Below are 16,246 nucleotides of genomic sequence, written 5' to 3'. Positions count from 1 at the left end.
ATATCATAATTACATTACTCAAGATTGGAGAGTATCTTAAAAGCAGCAAGAGAAAAGGAGAGCATTACCTACAAAGGAGTTCCCGTTATACTATCACCTGATTTCTCGAAAGAGACCTTGCAGGCAAGAAAGGGCTGGCAAGAAGTATTCAAAGTCATGAAAGCCAAGGACCTACATCCAAGATTACTCTGTCCAGCAAAGCTATCATTTAGAATGGAAGGGCAGATAAAGTGTTTACCAGATAAGGTCAAGTTAAAGGAGTTCATCATCACGAAGCCCTTATTATATGAAATGTTAAAGGGACTTATCTAAGAAAAAGAAGATAAAAAATATGAACAGTAAAATGACAACAAACTCAGAGCTATTAACAACCGAACCTAAAAAAATAAACTAAGCAAACAACTAGAACAGGAACAGAGTCACAGAAATGGAGATCACCTGGAGGGTTATCAGTGAGGGAGTAGGAGGGGGAGAGGGGGAAAAGGTACAGAAAAAAAGTGGCATAAATGGTAGGTAGAAAATAGGCAAGGGGAGGTTAATTCAATAGTGTAGGAAATGTACAAGCTGAAGAACTTAATGTACGACCCATGGACATGAATTAAAGGAGGGGATTTTGGGTGGGAGGGGTTGTGCAAGGCGGAGGGGAGTAAATTTTTCCCCCGAGAAGGGGGAAAATGAGACAACTGTAATAGCACAATCAATAAAATATATTAAAAAATACATTATTGCTGAAAAATGCTAACCATCACCTCAGACCATTGGAAAAATGGCACCAATGTTATTGCTTTTTTATGAACCAGAATCCAATAAAGGTTCACATGTTACATTTTGTTATGTCTCTAGGTTTTTTTCAAACTATTTTGGTCTTGCAACTCTGTGTGACATTGACATTTTTAAGAAGACCATGTTTTATATATAACCTTTTATATTCATTTGATTATTTCCTTATAGAAGGTCTCACCTTTTGGATTTATCTCTTTATTTCCTTGTGGTGCTAGTTATTCCTCTATTACTGTATTTCCTATATATTGGAAGTTAAATTTAAGTGCTTGCTTTGATTTAGGGTAAATATTATTATCTGTGGCTTTTTTTTTTTTTTTAAACGAAAGATCAAGTCACAGACCAAACAGCTAATGAAAGGTAGAGTTTGGATTGTTGGTTAATATTTTTCTATTTAAATTTATTACTGAAATACCTGTTGGATTTTGAGATATAGAGCTACTTCTGTAACTTTAAGTTTAAGCATAACAATAAAAGACTTAGAGAAAGAACACAGAAATAGGATTGCAGCACGATTTTGGTTCACTGCCCTCTGAGAAAATGATTCCGAAGCTGAAGAAGCAAGAAGAGTTGATATATTTAACTGAAAACAACCAGTAATTTTGGAAATGGTGATTAGATAAGAGGCCTTTGGGAAATTATTCTCACCAAAATTTTTCACTAGTCAATACTGGTAATAACAAATACAGATAGCAAAAAACTGATAGTAACCATGATTTTGGAGGGTTAACATAATTGCTTGAGTTTTATGAGGAGAAATTAACTATTTGGGCCACAAGTATAAAGATAAAATCAGGTTTTATAGGTAGATAATTATAGGATGAAATAAGCTAAGTGTATATGAGTTTTATAAGTGTTCTTCTGTATAAGATGTAACCATTTGAATAACTTACAGGAACTTATGATTATCTTTTTTCTGTTGCAGAGAGGATAAATGTAGGATAGTTTTTTAAAAAAAATTTTCCCTTTTTCTCAGAACATGGATTCAGTTTCATTACGGTTTCTCAATCTTGGCACTATTGACATTTTGGGCCACATGAGTCTTCAGCTGGCCTTGGTTTTGTAGGTGTTGAATAGTGCCCTGGCCACATAAATGCCACTAGCACCCCTCCCCACCTTCACCCCTAGTTATGATTATGTAAAGTGTCTCAGACATTGCCCAGTGTCTCCTGGGGGCAAATTATCTCTTTCAGTATCACTGAGTTGGATAAAATCCACTGGCATGCATGAGGCTCCTTCATGACGTCCCTCTGTGCACTTGGTTTCTTGTTACATAACCTGTGTACAGCTGTTAAACCCAGTCCCTTCAGCAGATGTGTGGCACGGCTTGGGCTGTGACTGGTGGAGAACACAGGGAATCTGGTGAAAGTTTTTAGGTCCAGTGGAAATTTTATTAAGGTTAGAAATGAGCTTTTCATTTGTAATTCAAGGTCTAGGCCTTCTGTTTTTTATATTTTCCAGCCCCCAGTTTGCTTGGAAAAGAACTCCACTAGCTGTATGCTATGTATAGAGTTTTTATGAGGAGTAGTTGAGAAATTTGTTTGGTATTTTTGAGAATATCTGTCTATATGATGAGTCTTTTGGCTTTCAGGAAAAGATAGTTACTTGCTAAAGGACTTCATTAAACTAATTGAGTCCTCTTTAACCTTTGTCCTTAAAAATTGTAAACTATATGTAAATTCTGCCAATCATGAAAATGACCACATCATCCTGTTACAGGAAGGGAAAGAGAATACAAACAGCTGGGATAGGGTAAAAGCAGAAGTAATAAGAATTTTTAAATCTAAGTTACAAGACTGAAACATCTCAAGAATTTCAGGAGAAAATATAATTTTGTTTAAAGTTTCTAAGATAAATATTACTTGTGGACATGGAAATTTTTTTTCCCCAAATGACGGGCATGAAATTAAAGATAGCTAACTAATAGTTGGGGGTTGATATGGACATAATTTCATATTTAAAATGAACGGAAAGGCACCTAGAATCTAGTTTGTGGCCTTGGAATATCATTCCTCTCCAAAAGGAATTAGGGTTCCCTGGAAAAGTGGCTCACTCTAGGTCTGGGGAATGGATGAAGTGAGCCTGGAGCATCTTTTCTCTCAGCAGGGATTTTATGGAACACTACAAAGGGTTGTGTCAGGACTTGGGAGCCAACTGATGAAGCTCTCACAGGCCAAAATGGGATACTTTGGGTTATCAATAAAGATAACTGTGTAAACCTGTGATGTCATAACAGTAGTTTAAGAACAAGTTTATTGGTCACTTTGGGGAAATGCTAGTGTATTTTGAAAACTGTTAAATAAAGGGAAAGAATCGAGAAAGATTGAAGAATTAAGACTTACTATATGAATTGTATCATTGGGTGACAAAATAGTAGATATACATATATTTTTAATAGAAGCATTCCAGTTAAGAAATGAAGAAGGAATGAGATTTAGAATGACTGCATCCAGACATTGAACATAGCTCCTGATGTAAGAAAACACCGCACTTAAGAGTAGACTTGGTGGGGGCTTTGGGGTGTGGTTAAACCTGTATCTATTCATACCATGTGTATGTAATCAACAATATCTAGACTGTTGCCCTGGCTGGTGTGGCTCAGTGGATTGGGTGTAGGAAGGGGGAGTTGCCAGGGCCGATTTCTGGTTGGGGCACATGCCTGGGCTGTGGGTGGTCCTGGTGGAGGGCATGCAGGCGGGGCTACACATTGATGTATTTCTCCCTCCCTTCCCTTCTTTCTGAAAGTGAATAAAATCTTTAAAAAAACAAACAAACAAAAAAACAAACCAAAAAAAACCCCCACACAACGTCCAAACTGTAGAAATTACAGGAGGTGACCTAGTTCTTCAAGAAACAAGTTGTGGGGGGGCGGGGTGGGATGAAGGAATGTCTGTCACTTAATAGACTTAAGAAACTTATCAAATAAAAATAATATATGGACCTTATTTGCTTCCTAATTCAAGTAAACTTTTAAAAGTTGGTATTTGAGAGAATTTGAAATTTGCTGACTAGATATTTGATATTAAGACAATATCAGTTTTTTAGGCATGTAATAGTCCTATGATTTTTTTGGTGCATGATCTGTTCAAATCCTTATTTTTCAGAGCTACATACTAAAATATTTATGAACATGATATTAGGGATTAGCTTCAAAGTAATATGAAGGAGAGGTGGTATTGATGAAACAACAGTGTTGAGTTGATAATTTTTTAAGGATTTTTAAAGTTTTATTTAATCTTCATTGTATTACATTACCTTTTTTTACATTACCTTTTAGTCCCCTTATACTCTTTTCCCCCCAGCAAACACCACACTGTTGTCCATGAGTTGATAATTTTTAAAGTTGGATGCTGGATTCATGTCTGACTATTTTTGTATTTAATTAAAATTTATATTTCCTTTTTAAAATAGAAAAAAGGAATCATTACCATCTTGATTTAGAGACTCATAGCTGTAATATGATGAAAGTTTTCCGTTGGTTAAACTATGACTCTTAAATTTACTGCTCATCCAAATTTCCCTCTTGGTTCAGCACTGTGTTCCTCATGTGCTGGCCTTTAAATTCTGAAATTCACATTTTTACCTAGCAATTTCTTAGAAGAAATGAAAATATCCCTAAATTGAGTAAGGATTGAATTTCAATATAATGTTTTTCAGTATGTGAAGTATTCAAGTCTATGAGTACATTTATTATCCTTTATAGCAAACTAATAAGAAAAAAATGCCAGGGGTGTGTGTGTATGAGAGAGAGAGAGTGTGAGTGAGAGAAAGAGAAGAGAAGGGAGGGAGGGGGAGAGAGAAATTAAGTTAAAGGTTTGGTGTAGAAAGAGATTAAACATGAGTAGAATGGTAGTTTGGGAAGATCTGTACATTTTAGTGCTGCCTGTATGTATAGTAATTCCTGTCTTTGGTCAGAAATAGTTGAAAGTGACTACATGCCATGAAACACTTGAAAGACCACAGAGAATGATGGTGTTTCTTGAGCATGTTGGTGGAGATATTAAACACAGCATTTTAATCACATTAATGAGGATTTTTTTGATAATGAAAACTACAAGAAGGATGCTAAATTTGCATTTTTCTTTTTTAAAGTTTGTGATGTATTTAGGTTATTTATTGTGGCATGGCCCATCTTTTCAATGGAGTTAAGTTTTTGGTCTCTGAGATAAAGATGCTGAAATGAAAGGAATGATCACATTGTGAGGTAAATGTCTAGGTCAGAATTGAGGACCAACTGAGAAACTTGTCTTTAGAGATGTTTTTGGTTGTAAGTCTATAAAATATGCTCAGTCAGCAGAGATATTAGACTTGTTGGTTAATTCCCTCTTATTTGCTGTAAAAAACTTGAAAAATACTGTCTTAGTTGAAGTTTTTTTTCCATTTTGAACCTTTTAATTTACATTGGTTGCCCTTTCAAAATCTACCTTTCCACTCTGTTATGGGAGGAATTACATAATTTGACTTTGGTCAGATGGAAGAAAATTTCAATATTTATATTAAAAATCATTGTTTCATGGAATTAAACATGGACTCAGTCTCTTAAGATATTATAAATATTTGATAGAAAAGACTGGCCTTTTGGATATGCTAAGTTTTTAATGTCCACAGACAGGATGTTGAAAACCACAACTTGTACTCAGATAGCTCTGTTTGATTTCGAAGGAACATTTCCGACAGATTGCTCAGCATATGTATGGAGACTTTGCTTGTAGCTGGTCAGAGCTGTCAGAAGATCCTTGAAAACTGCGTGTAGAGGTCATCCACAGTCTGTTCTGCTGGGTAGTTGATATTTATGCGTTAATCATCTGTTGGCTCTCAGGAAGTTACACAGCAAAGAACAATGCCTAAAATTAAGTAGGTAGGGGAAAAAGTCTAAATTGTTATCTTTCTCACTGGACTTAGACTGGGAAATACAAGAGGTCTGTGTTGTGTAGCCCTGGCTAAAAGAATGACTGTGATATGGATTTGGTTTCTTTTTAATTCAGTTTATGACTAGCATTGTCTTTAACATACATAAATTAAATAGGAAACTAAGAAAATTTAAGTTTATCCCTTAGATCTTTTTCTTTTCTTGCAATTCCTTCTCCCCTTTGTGGTTTTGGGAAGACAGAAATAATTTAAAAATAGTATTAGAGACCACTTAGAATCAAGTTAAGCACTTTACCCATTAAAACCAGGCACTTGGCTGTAGCTAGTTAAATCACTGGGGCATTGCCTGGATTTTTTGTTTTCAAGGGAACAATGCCACCTCTTAGGCATCTCACAAAGTAATGCTATTAAATTGTATAGACCTAATTACTTTGGTTGTTTTGCTTTGTTTTCTTTTTGGCTTGGGGGTGTGGTGAAAATTGTATTGAGATACTAAGGGGACCAAGAACCTTTGCACTAAAAGCTTTGAACATTGAGCAATAATGCTACTCTCACTCTAAGACAAAGAAATTGACCTTTAGTCAACTAATATTGGAGGGCAGAATAGCAGTAGCTCTTTGTTTACACTGTAAAGATGTGGACTTCGTTTTTAAAAGAAGCATATAGCTGACTCCAAAACCATGGTGGAATGAGTACAAGATGGCAGCGCTAGGACTAGAGTTTGGCAATTGAGGTTCTCACTTGGGTGCAAAATTTAAGAGGTTGCCAAAAAGCTCAGTAATAAAGAAGATAACATTTTAATGTATCATAATTTTGGACCCTTGGAAATAAGGGGAGGAGAGGTTAAGGAAAATGGTAGAGGGTAGCACAAGGGGGTAGGTTACCAGTGGATTCAACAATCAGATCTGTGTTTTATGTAATACATTTTTTTCCATTCTGGGGTCAATATCTTTTTTTTTTTTTTCTTGTAGCATGGCGGACACCGACTTATTTATGGAATGTGAGGAGGAGGAGCTGGAGCCATGGCAGAAAATCAGTGATGTCATTGAGGATTCTGTAGTTGAAGATTATAATTCAGTGGATAAAACTACTACAGGTAAAAAAAACCTTTTTGATCTTACATTGTTTAAGTTGACTCAGTTGAAGGACATTTTTGTTAAGGAAGTGTGGGGTGAAGAAGGACTTTAAGAATCCAGGGATGCCTCATTGTGGCAGTGGTACTACCTTTATTTTCGAGTGTTTTAATTTGTAAGTGCCTCATTTTCCTCATACATAAAGCTAGACACACTATATTTAACATTAAAAACATTGAGAGTTGTATTAACCATACATCTAGCAGTCCTCTTACTAAATGGTATATGAACGGGAATGCTAAGTGGTGGTGTATGTCAGTGTCCATTTATTCACCCAGCAAAAAACAGCTTCCTATAGTCTTGGGTTTTGTTTTATTTTTTGTTTGTTTGTTTGTTTATTTTACTTGAACTTGGTTTCATTTGTGAGGTTAGTAGAATTCGCTTTGTGTCTGCCTTCAAGGACAGTTTACAAACTTTAGTGTTGTTAGCTTCTCTTTCAGAAAGGTAGTGTTGTAGGGTCAAGTTTTAGCCCTGAATTCATAAAGTGGGTGGTAGTTCTCCCCCTCCAAATTGTACCTGTTGCTTTCTTTTTATCTTCCTTGCCTTGGGACCTGAAGATAGCATTTATTTGGGTTGAAACAGGACATAGTGTAGAGTCTTGTGGACAGCGTATCTGTGTGGTTCTGAATACCAGTCGTGGTGATAATAAACCCTTGAGTCCTAGAGGTTTGCTTGAGCTGTATAAGCAATACATTAAAATCTTGGTTCAGTGAACTTGTGATTTAACTTCATTAATGAGGAAATGTGAGACGGAGAAGGCGGCATTGCGTCCAATTGGTGGAGTGAGGGACAAGTAGGAGGAGAAAAATTGATTAGCAGTTGGATTTACAAATAAAGCAGGAAACTTTTTGGCTATAGAGACTGACAATAAGGTGAAAAGGGAAGATTAGAACAGTATCCTTTTAGTGTCATCTGTCCCTGCCTCCAAGTGACTGTGCCTCCCCTTCCCCACAGTTTCTGTGAGCCAGCAGCCAGTCTCGGCTCCAGTGCCCATCGCTGCCCATGCTTCTGTTGCTGGGCACCTCTCTACATCCACCACCGTTAGTAGCAGCGGGGTACAGAACAGCGACAGTACAAAGAAGACTCTTGTCACACTAATTGCCAACAACAATGGTAAGTGGGATTATTGGGAAATTCTTCCTGGGTTAGAGGGGTGAGAGAATAAAAAAGGTCTTAGAAATAGCTGTACCTGTTTAGCTTTAGGTATTGATGTGGTTCTGTTAGTTGGAGAGTCAATTTAGTAATCCTTTTCTGATAGGGAAGTGATTCAGTAGGTGGTGCTGGTCCTTCTGAGTTAGTGCTGAGTTGATGATGGTCTTTCGAGCCAGAGTGTAGCCAGCCCACTCTTGCAGGTGATAATTTCTAGGAGGGAAAATGTAAGTCCCAAATTTGTAACTATTAAAGAGAACTGGGTTGAGTTTTTTGTTTGATTGTTTTTGTTTTGTTGTTTTAATTAGAAGAGCTCCATTAGTTAAGAATCTTCCCATGGCAGATTTATTTTGTATTTTCTCTGGCAGATTCATTTGGTTATTGGTTCCTGGGTATGGGAAATGGGATAGGGTTGTTGTCTACCTGAAGAAAATGGTGAAAGAGTAGTGTTCTTAGTGTATTTATGGACTAGAGAGACTGTTTAGTATTGGTTTTTATTTCATTTCTGCTGACTGTTCATACACGCTGAAGATGAGTTATTGGCAAGTTATGGCTCAAGATTCAAATTAGCACCTTCATAGAGTCATTGCCTTGCTGCAAAGGACTTTATTTTTAATTATTTTATCTTCTTTAAAAATAAGATTGCTTTGTTAATGTAAAAATAATATATGCATTATAGAAAAAGTAGGCAGAAAATAAAAAAATTTTAAACTTTAATCCTACTTTCTGGATATAACAATTTGTAACTATTTCTGTACATACATGTACTTCTGTATACTTTTATATGCTATATGTAGTGATTTACTTTTTACAAAAATAGACCTTACAGACTCTGTATTACTCTTCGTCTGCTTTTTTTCCTTCAAAATGTAGTGAGTATCTTCTCATTTTACTAAATATCTGTAACGTTTTTTATGACTATTTTCCCTTTGCTTGGTTAACTAACACTAGGTTGTAAGAGGGTCATATTAGCTCTTTTAAAGAGCTGTTGTGAACATCTCTATCTTTTCTAACATCCTTAGTTACCTCTGAGAAAACATAAACTAAATATCAAATTGTTGGATCAAAAGGCATCACAATTTTAAGGATTTTGGTCAATATTTTTTCTTGGATTGACCATCAGGAAATGTTGGGTCAGTTTATATTTCCATTAGAAGTGCATGTTTATGTTCTTATGTTTGGATATAGGAATTGATAGGAGCACATTGATAGTATTTATAGTGGTCTAGTCCTAAACTGGGTGGTGTTTGTTTTATCACTGTACTTTATAGCTTAATTCCCTATTAGTGAATATTTATTACAGTTCCAATTTTTTGTGATTGCAGACTACTGTAGTGAACATTCTCAGGCATTATACTGCTCACTGTATAAGCATACCTGCAGTATAAAATGCTGGGTCAAGCATTTAAAATTTGATAGTGTCAAATTGCCCTAATTGGTTGCCCTAAATAAGTGCCCACCAGTACCTCTTTCCCCATATTGTTGCCAACTTTAAGTATTATCAAACTGAAATCTTTGTCATTTCCATGGGTATTTTTTCAGTCTTTGGGTATTGAAAATGTGAGTTTAGAGAAAAGATTTTATTTATCTTTAGAGAGAGTGGAAGGGAGGGAGAAAGAGAGGGAGAGAAACATCAATGTGTGGTTGTCTCTTGGTGCCCCCACCAGAGACCTGGCCCACAACCCAGCCATGTGCCCTGACTGGGAATCGAACCAGCGACTCTTCAGTTCACAGGCGGGCGCTCAATCCTTTGAGCCACCAGCCAGGGTGAAAATATGATTTTTTTTATAATGTGGAAAATCCTTAGAATTTTTTTCATTGGGAACCCTCATATATATATATGATAATGGCTATCCCGAGAATTCTCTCATTTTTACAGATGTGGAAACTGAAGCCTAGAGAGTTTAAATAATTTGCTTAAGGTCAAATAGTTTGTAAGTGACTAAACTAGATTTGAATTGTTTAGACTTCAAAGCTTATGGCCTTTCCACTGTATTTACTGTTTTCCTTGGTTTTTCTTAACATAATCTGTCCAAGTTCTGTTAGCAGTAAGTTTAGCTAAACTTTTCTTTTATCTGAGGGTTCCAAGCCTCGTGATAAGCATCGTATAATAACCTAGTCTCGACTCCTTGAATGGACTCAATTCCTGAGCCCACCTAAGGCCTGTGTGCAAAATTTTAAATATACAGTGTATGTAAGTTGATTGTATTTATTTCAGAAACCTCTAGTATTCAAAATAAAATGTTAATCTAGGTTCATTGTTAAAAGACAGTGGGTATTGACTGGTAACCACAGTTACATACATCTGCATATTCTTCCAAAAACTGTTCATGCGCAGATAAGTGCACATTAATAGGTCCAGTTTGTCTAGCCTTTTCTCTCTCTTTTTTTTTTGGTATGTACATAAAATTCTGTAGCTTTTTAAAAAATGAGATACTCTTGATATGTTAGCATAAGTGTAACATCACAATAGAGTGGATAAAAAATGTTCTTTCTAGGCCCTGGCTGGCGTAGTTCAGTGGATTGAGCGTGGGCTGCGAACCAAAGTGTCGCAGGGTCAATTCCCAGTCAGGGTACATGCCTGGGTTGCAGGCCATGACCCCCAGCAGCCGCACATTGATGTTTCTCTCTCTCTGTCTTTCTCCCTCCCCTCTCTGAAAATAAATAAATAAAATCTTAAAAAAAAAAAGTTCTTTCTTAACAACCCAGTTCCTCCGTTAACCTTCAGTTTAATTGTACTGGTATATTGTCCACTTACTACATTAATAGTGTAGCAAAAGAGAATAACTTTTAAGCAATTTAATATTGTTTCACTTAGTGTAGCGGGTTCTTTAGAAAGCTAGAACTAAAAAGTTGTTTGTTTGTCTTCCTGCTCCCCACCCTCCTTTTAAACCAGTTTTAAAATCATTCTGGCTCCTGGTTACCAACAGCTACTTTCTTCAGTAATTACATTTTAAAAGACTGTCCCTTTTTGGTTGACTTTTGGTTGGCATGGATTGACTTTTATAATTTACCTTTTCCTTTTTTTTCTTTATAAATCCTCACTCGAGGATATGTTTTTTATTGATTTTCTTTTTTTTAGAGAAAGAGAAACATGAATTGGTTGCCTCCAGTATGCACCCCAGCAGGGAATTTAACCGGTAGCTTTTTGGTGCATAGATTGGTGCTCCAACCAATTGAGCCACCTGGCTAGAGCTGTTTCCCTTATTTTTCTTGCTCTCTTGAAAAGCATTTACTTGACTCTTGATTTTAAGAAACATTTGTATATATATATATGTGAGAGGGAAGCCAGGGGTTGGGGAAGAGTAGGAGCACATTGATAGTATTTATAGTGGTCTAGCCCTAAATTGGGTGGTGTTTGTTTTATCATTATACTTGATAACTTAAATTTATGTAACATTTTATATGGATTAAATGTTAAAATATAATTAAGATAAAGATTATTTTAAAAGATTGAATGGTTCAGGGCAGGGGCAATGGGACACAATTTTGTCCTCTACTCCAAAATACCCGTTATTCCATGGAGTGTGTAGTTGGTTTAAAAAAAATTGAATTCTTTCCTATACGGTAGGGAAAGAATCGTCTTTCTTTCCTTTTCAATAAATGATACTGGGACAACTAACTGGATAATTTTCCACACTGAAAAAAAATGAAGTGCCACTCTTACCTTATGTCATATACAAATATTAACTGTAAATGGTAAAAGACCTAAATGTAAGAGCTAAAACTGTAAAACTCTTAGAAGCAAACATAGGGATAAATCTTTATGACCTTGATTTAGGCATTGGTTTCTTAGATGGTGCACCAAAAGCATAAGTACAGAAAAATTAGGTGAATTGGACTTTAGAAAAAATTAAAACCTTTTATCCTTCAAAGAGCACAATCAAGAAAGTGAAAACATACATACAATCCATAGAATGGGAGAAAAATTTAGTAAATAATGTATCTGATAAGGGACTTGTATCTAGAACATTTAAAGAACTAGTAATAAAAAGACAAATAATCCAGTTTTTTAAATGGGCAAAGGATCTGAGTAGACGTTTCCAAACGTCTATTCAGAAGACATAGAAGAAGACATAGACGTCCAAAGAAGACATGTAAATTCAAATAAGTACCTGAAAAGATGCTCAACATCATTAGTCATTAAGGGAAGTGCACATCAAAACCACAATGGGGTACCACTTTACACCCACTGGGATGCCTATAATAAAAAAGATGGACAATTACAAGTGTTGGTGAGAATATGGAGAAATTGGAACTTTCATATATAATATATTGCTGGTAACAATGTAAACTGATATGGCCTTTTTGGAAAATAGTTTTCCAGTTTCTCAAAAAGTTAAACATAGAGTTATAATGTAACCCAGCAGTTACATTCCAAGCTACATAGCCAGGAGAATTGACAACATATTCAACACAAATTCTTGTGCACAAATGTTCATAGCAGTATTATATGTTTATAATCAAAAAATGGAAATAATCTAAGCTGTTGAGTAGATAAACAGAAGGTGGTATAGATCCATAAAATGGAATATTATTAGGCCATAAAAAGAAATGAAGTCATGATATATGCTACAACATGAATGAACCTTGAAAAACATCATCTAAGTGAAAGAAATTAGACACAAAGGCTCCATATTGTATGAGTTTTTTAAATGGAATGTTCAGATTAGGCAAATCTATGGAGACCAAAAGTAGATTAGTGCTTGCCAGGGCTGGGGGAGAGGAGAATGAGTAATAACTACTGGTGGGTGGAGGTTTCTTTTGGGGGTGATGAAATGTTCTAGAATTAGTGAGTGATGATGGTTGCACAAACTTTGTGGATATACTAAAGATCTCTAAATTTTATGTACGGTATGTCAGTTATATTTCAATAAAGCTTTTTTGTTTTGCAAAGACAGTCTTGGGAATAAAATTTTGGAACATTTTTACTATTCTTTTTGCTATTCCACTCAGCATTTGGAAATTATTCCTGTAGATCTCACTGATCATATGTTTGGATTGGAAGTGAAATAAAACACTGCTTAATTTTGACCTGTGACACTTGTAAATTCAATGCTATAAATTTCTTTCTGCATAACTCATGATTTTCAATACCTCTTTAGCTTACTTCAACTCCATTTTAGCCTTTCTTTCCTTTGCTGTCTTTCCTTTCCTTCCTTTTCTTCCTTTCTGTTCTTTCCTTCCTTTCTTTTCTTTCATCTATGGAGGGAGAAAGAGAGGGAGACAAAAGCATCAGTGTGTGGTTGCCTCTTGTGTGCCCCCTACTGGGGACCTGGCCCACAACCCAGGCATGTGCCCTAGACTGGAAATTGAACTCGCAACCCTTTGATTTGCAGGCTGGCACTCAGCCACTGAATCACACCAGTCAGGGCTAGCTCTCTTATTTCTGGGTTTTAAGGCTATGTAAGTAAACTTTACAAGAATGAAGGAAAAAAATTAAGACCTTCAGATTTGTAAAACAAACAACGTATTTTGAGGAAAGTTGCTGTGAATCTCCTTCCCTTATTTAATCAGTTTATGGCTGTGATACCTAGTTTATGTGTTGAGAGCAAACTTAGAGACAGGAGATTGGTTGAATAATTCTTTTCAAGGTTTTGTTTTAAGCCTCAGCATTCTGATTGCCTCTTTCATTCTCTAGAAATTGAACTTTGTATGACTTTTGAATTGTCAGAATTTCTTTGAAAAAAGGACTAATACAAATACAGAAATCATTTAAAAATTCATTAGAGTTAGAATTTATTAGAATTCATTAGAATTACTAAAATCTATTCAAATAATTCATGAAAAGTTATTAAAAATAATAAGTATACTTTGTGATTTGCCATATACTGACTTGCTTTCAGTTGAATTGTGAACTTAGCCTGGGCTTAGAAATTCACTTTTTAAATTTTATTTTTAGAGATGGGGCGGCAGGGAGAAGGAAAGGAAGAGAAACATCCATGTGTGAGAGGGACATCCATCACTTGCCTCTTGTACTCCCCCCAGCTGGGGACCTGGCCAGCAACCCAGGCATGTTCCCTGACTGGGAATTAAACTGGCGAGCTTTTGGTTTGCAGGATGACGCCTTACCGATGCCTTACCTTCTGAACCACCAGTCAGGGTGAAATCCACTTTTTTGTTTGCACTATATTTTTGGAAAAGTCCTGACAGTCTATCAAATTCAAACATGACCCTAAAATGCTTATGCTGACATTCTGTATAATAGTAGAGTTCGTGCAGATTTTATGGGAACCCTGCCTATCTTTTGAAACTTGCAAATGCTGGTTTATTTCACATAAATGCAAAACATTTCCATCATTTTCTTCCTGTATTTAGTTGGAATGTAGAGTTCAGTGATTATCTTAAGAATTTTTGGACTTAAATAACAGATAATTTATTTTATTTTACCCTAGCATTGAAATTAATACATAGAAAATACATGTTTTTGTTTAGCCACTGTTTTTCAACCATAAATTGTAAGGGGGTAAAAGAGATAGATGAGGAACCTATAGATTAAAAAAGATAAGAATTATTATATATTTAACTTTATTGAGTATAATTGACAAATATAATTGCAACATATAAAATGTACTTGTGGTGATTTGATATACATTGTAAAAGGATTCACACTATCTAGTTAGTACATCTATCACCTCATATATTTATCTTTTGGCGGAGGGGAGTGAAAACATTTAAGTTTTTGCAAATTTCAGTTATATGAGACAGTGTTATCAACTATAGTCAGAATTATTTTTTGGAGTGATAATGGTGTTGGTATTTGCTCTTCTTAAGTTGTCTTTTACAGATATATACTGAAATATTTATAGGTGAAATGACATGATTTAGAACTTGTTTCAAAATAGTATGGGCCAGTGCCCATAGGTGTATGAACCAAGATTGGCTGGTGGTTGAAACTTGGTGATGGTACATGGGATTCATTATAGCATTTCATATATGTATATATGTGTATATACATATATATTTATATGTGTATATATGTATGAATGCATGTGTGTATATATATATGGATACATACACATTAACTTCTTAATCAAACATTTAAATTTAAAATATACAGTCAGTAAATTGCCAGTACAGTTAGCAGAGACAGAACTTGTTGGAATGATTTGTTTATCTGTCACTCTCCATAATCACTAGTCTGCTGGCCTACTAACTGTCAGGGTCTAGTCCACTGATAGGCTCTCAATTTCTGGGAGAATATGGGACAAGCCACTGTTGGCCCATTAATAGCCACCTGTATACCCAGTCTGCTGGTCTTGCTTTGTAACTGCAGTGACTTCATTTGTCTAGTAGAATGTAGAGTTCAGAGAAGTCCATCTCATTCTGGTGATTTGAGGTAAAATGTTAAGGCAGAATTTTGCTTTAATCTTTGATGCAGGTGTATTGGCTCCCTGAAATTTTCTATGTGGTTTTGGAATATTTGTAAATTAGGAAATGTAGTATTGAGGACTTTTTAGCCAAACAGTACATAGAGGAAAAACATTTTTTTCTCACAAATGAAAAAGAATTTAAAATATTTCAACAACAGTCCACTTTATTGGTATTTATTTACTAATATTTATTCACAAATGAACAATTATCTTCTCAAGTCCTATCATTTTTACATTATGTTGTTTAGTTTTTTATCATATCTTTTATCAGTCTTGATGACATAAAGAGAAAGAAGATAGCTGTCCATCTCTGTGTTCCCATACCTAAAAGACCGTAGTTGTTGAGAGTGTTTTGCATTTCTGAGATTTGACTTCAGTTTTTATTTATTTATTTATGGAGAGGGGAAGGGAGGGAGAGAAACATCAATGTGTGGTTGCCCCTCACAAACCCCCTACTGGGCACCTGGCCCATAACCAAGGCATGTGCCTTAGACTGGGAATTGAACCGGCAACCCTTTGATTTTCAGGCTGGCACTCAATTCACTGAGCCACACCAGCCAGAGCTAAGATTTGACTCACTAAGAAGAGATGCCATTCGTTAAATTCTGTGTACTTGCTGAATTAATGTTTGTTTATGAATATTCCTTGTATAAAAAAATTAAGGGGGGTTGGCAGCAAATTACATTCTGACAAAACATTTTACCTAGTTAAAATATGTTGTTCTTGTTTGTTAGTTTTAGAAAAACATGTTAATTAGTAAGAAAAAGAAACTTACATGTTACTTTGTTTTGCTGATTTGGTCTGGGGAAATAATGTGTGGTCACTTAAACAATGAGTCAAAGTGAGACGTGTAGAAGTCTTCATGTGTTAAGACATCCCTAGTAAAGATATGTAGGGGAGATGTTAGTGGACCTTCCCTACCTACCTGTTTTTCTGTTAGTT

The 16,246-nt window shown here is 35.5% G+C and overlaps 1 protein-coding gene across 7 annotated transcripts in view; it reads left to right on the top strand.

Moving 5' to 3' along the window:
• POGZ (pogo transposable element derived with ZNF domain) overlaps positions 1-16,246 on the top strand; it is a 49,439-nt gene that overhangs the window by 12,351 nt on the left and 20,842 nt on the right. For 4 of the 7 annotated variants that reach the window (XM_045816806.1, XM_045816803.1, XM_045816801.1 and 1 more), the window contains exons 2-3: positions 6,621-6,745; positions 7,737-7,895. In XM_045816806.1, coding sequence (XP_045672762.1) covers positions 6,622-6,745; positions 7,737-7,895 — 283 coding nt within the window. In that variant the 5' untranslated portion in view covers position 6,621. The remainder of the gene's footprint in view (positions 1-6,620; positions 6,746-7,736; positions 7,896-16,246) is intronic. The other 3 variants (XM_045816807.1, XM_045816805.1, XM_045816804.1) reach the window with 1 other exon arrangement.

The sequence above is a fragment of the Phyllostomus hastatus genome, unplaced genomic scaffold (assembly GCF_019186645.2).
Source record: "Phyllostomus hastatus isolate PE091 unplaced genomic scaffold, TTU_PhHast_1.1 phas_scaffold_216, whole genome shotgun sequence".
Taxonomy (NCBI): domain Eukaryota; kingdom Metazoa; phylum Chordata; class Mammalia; order Chiroptera; family Phyllostomidae; genus Phyllostomus; species Phyllostomus hastatus.
This window is presented reverse-complemented; position numbering and strand designations above follow the sequence as displayed.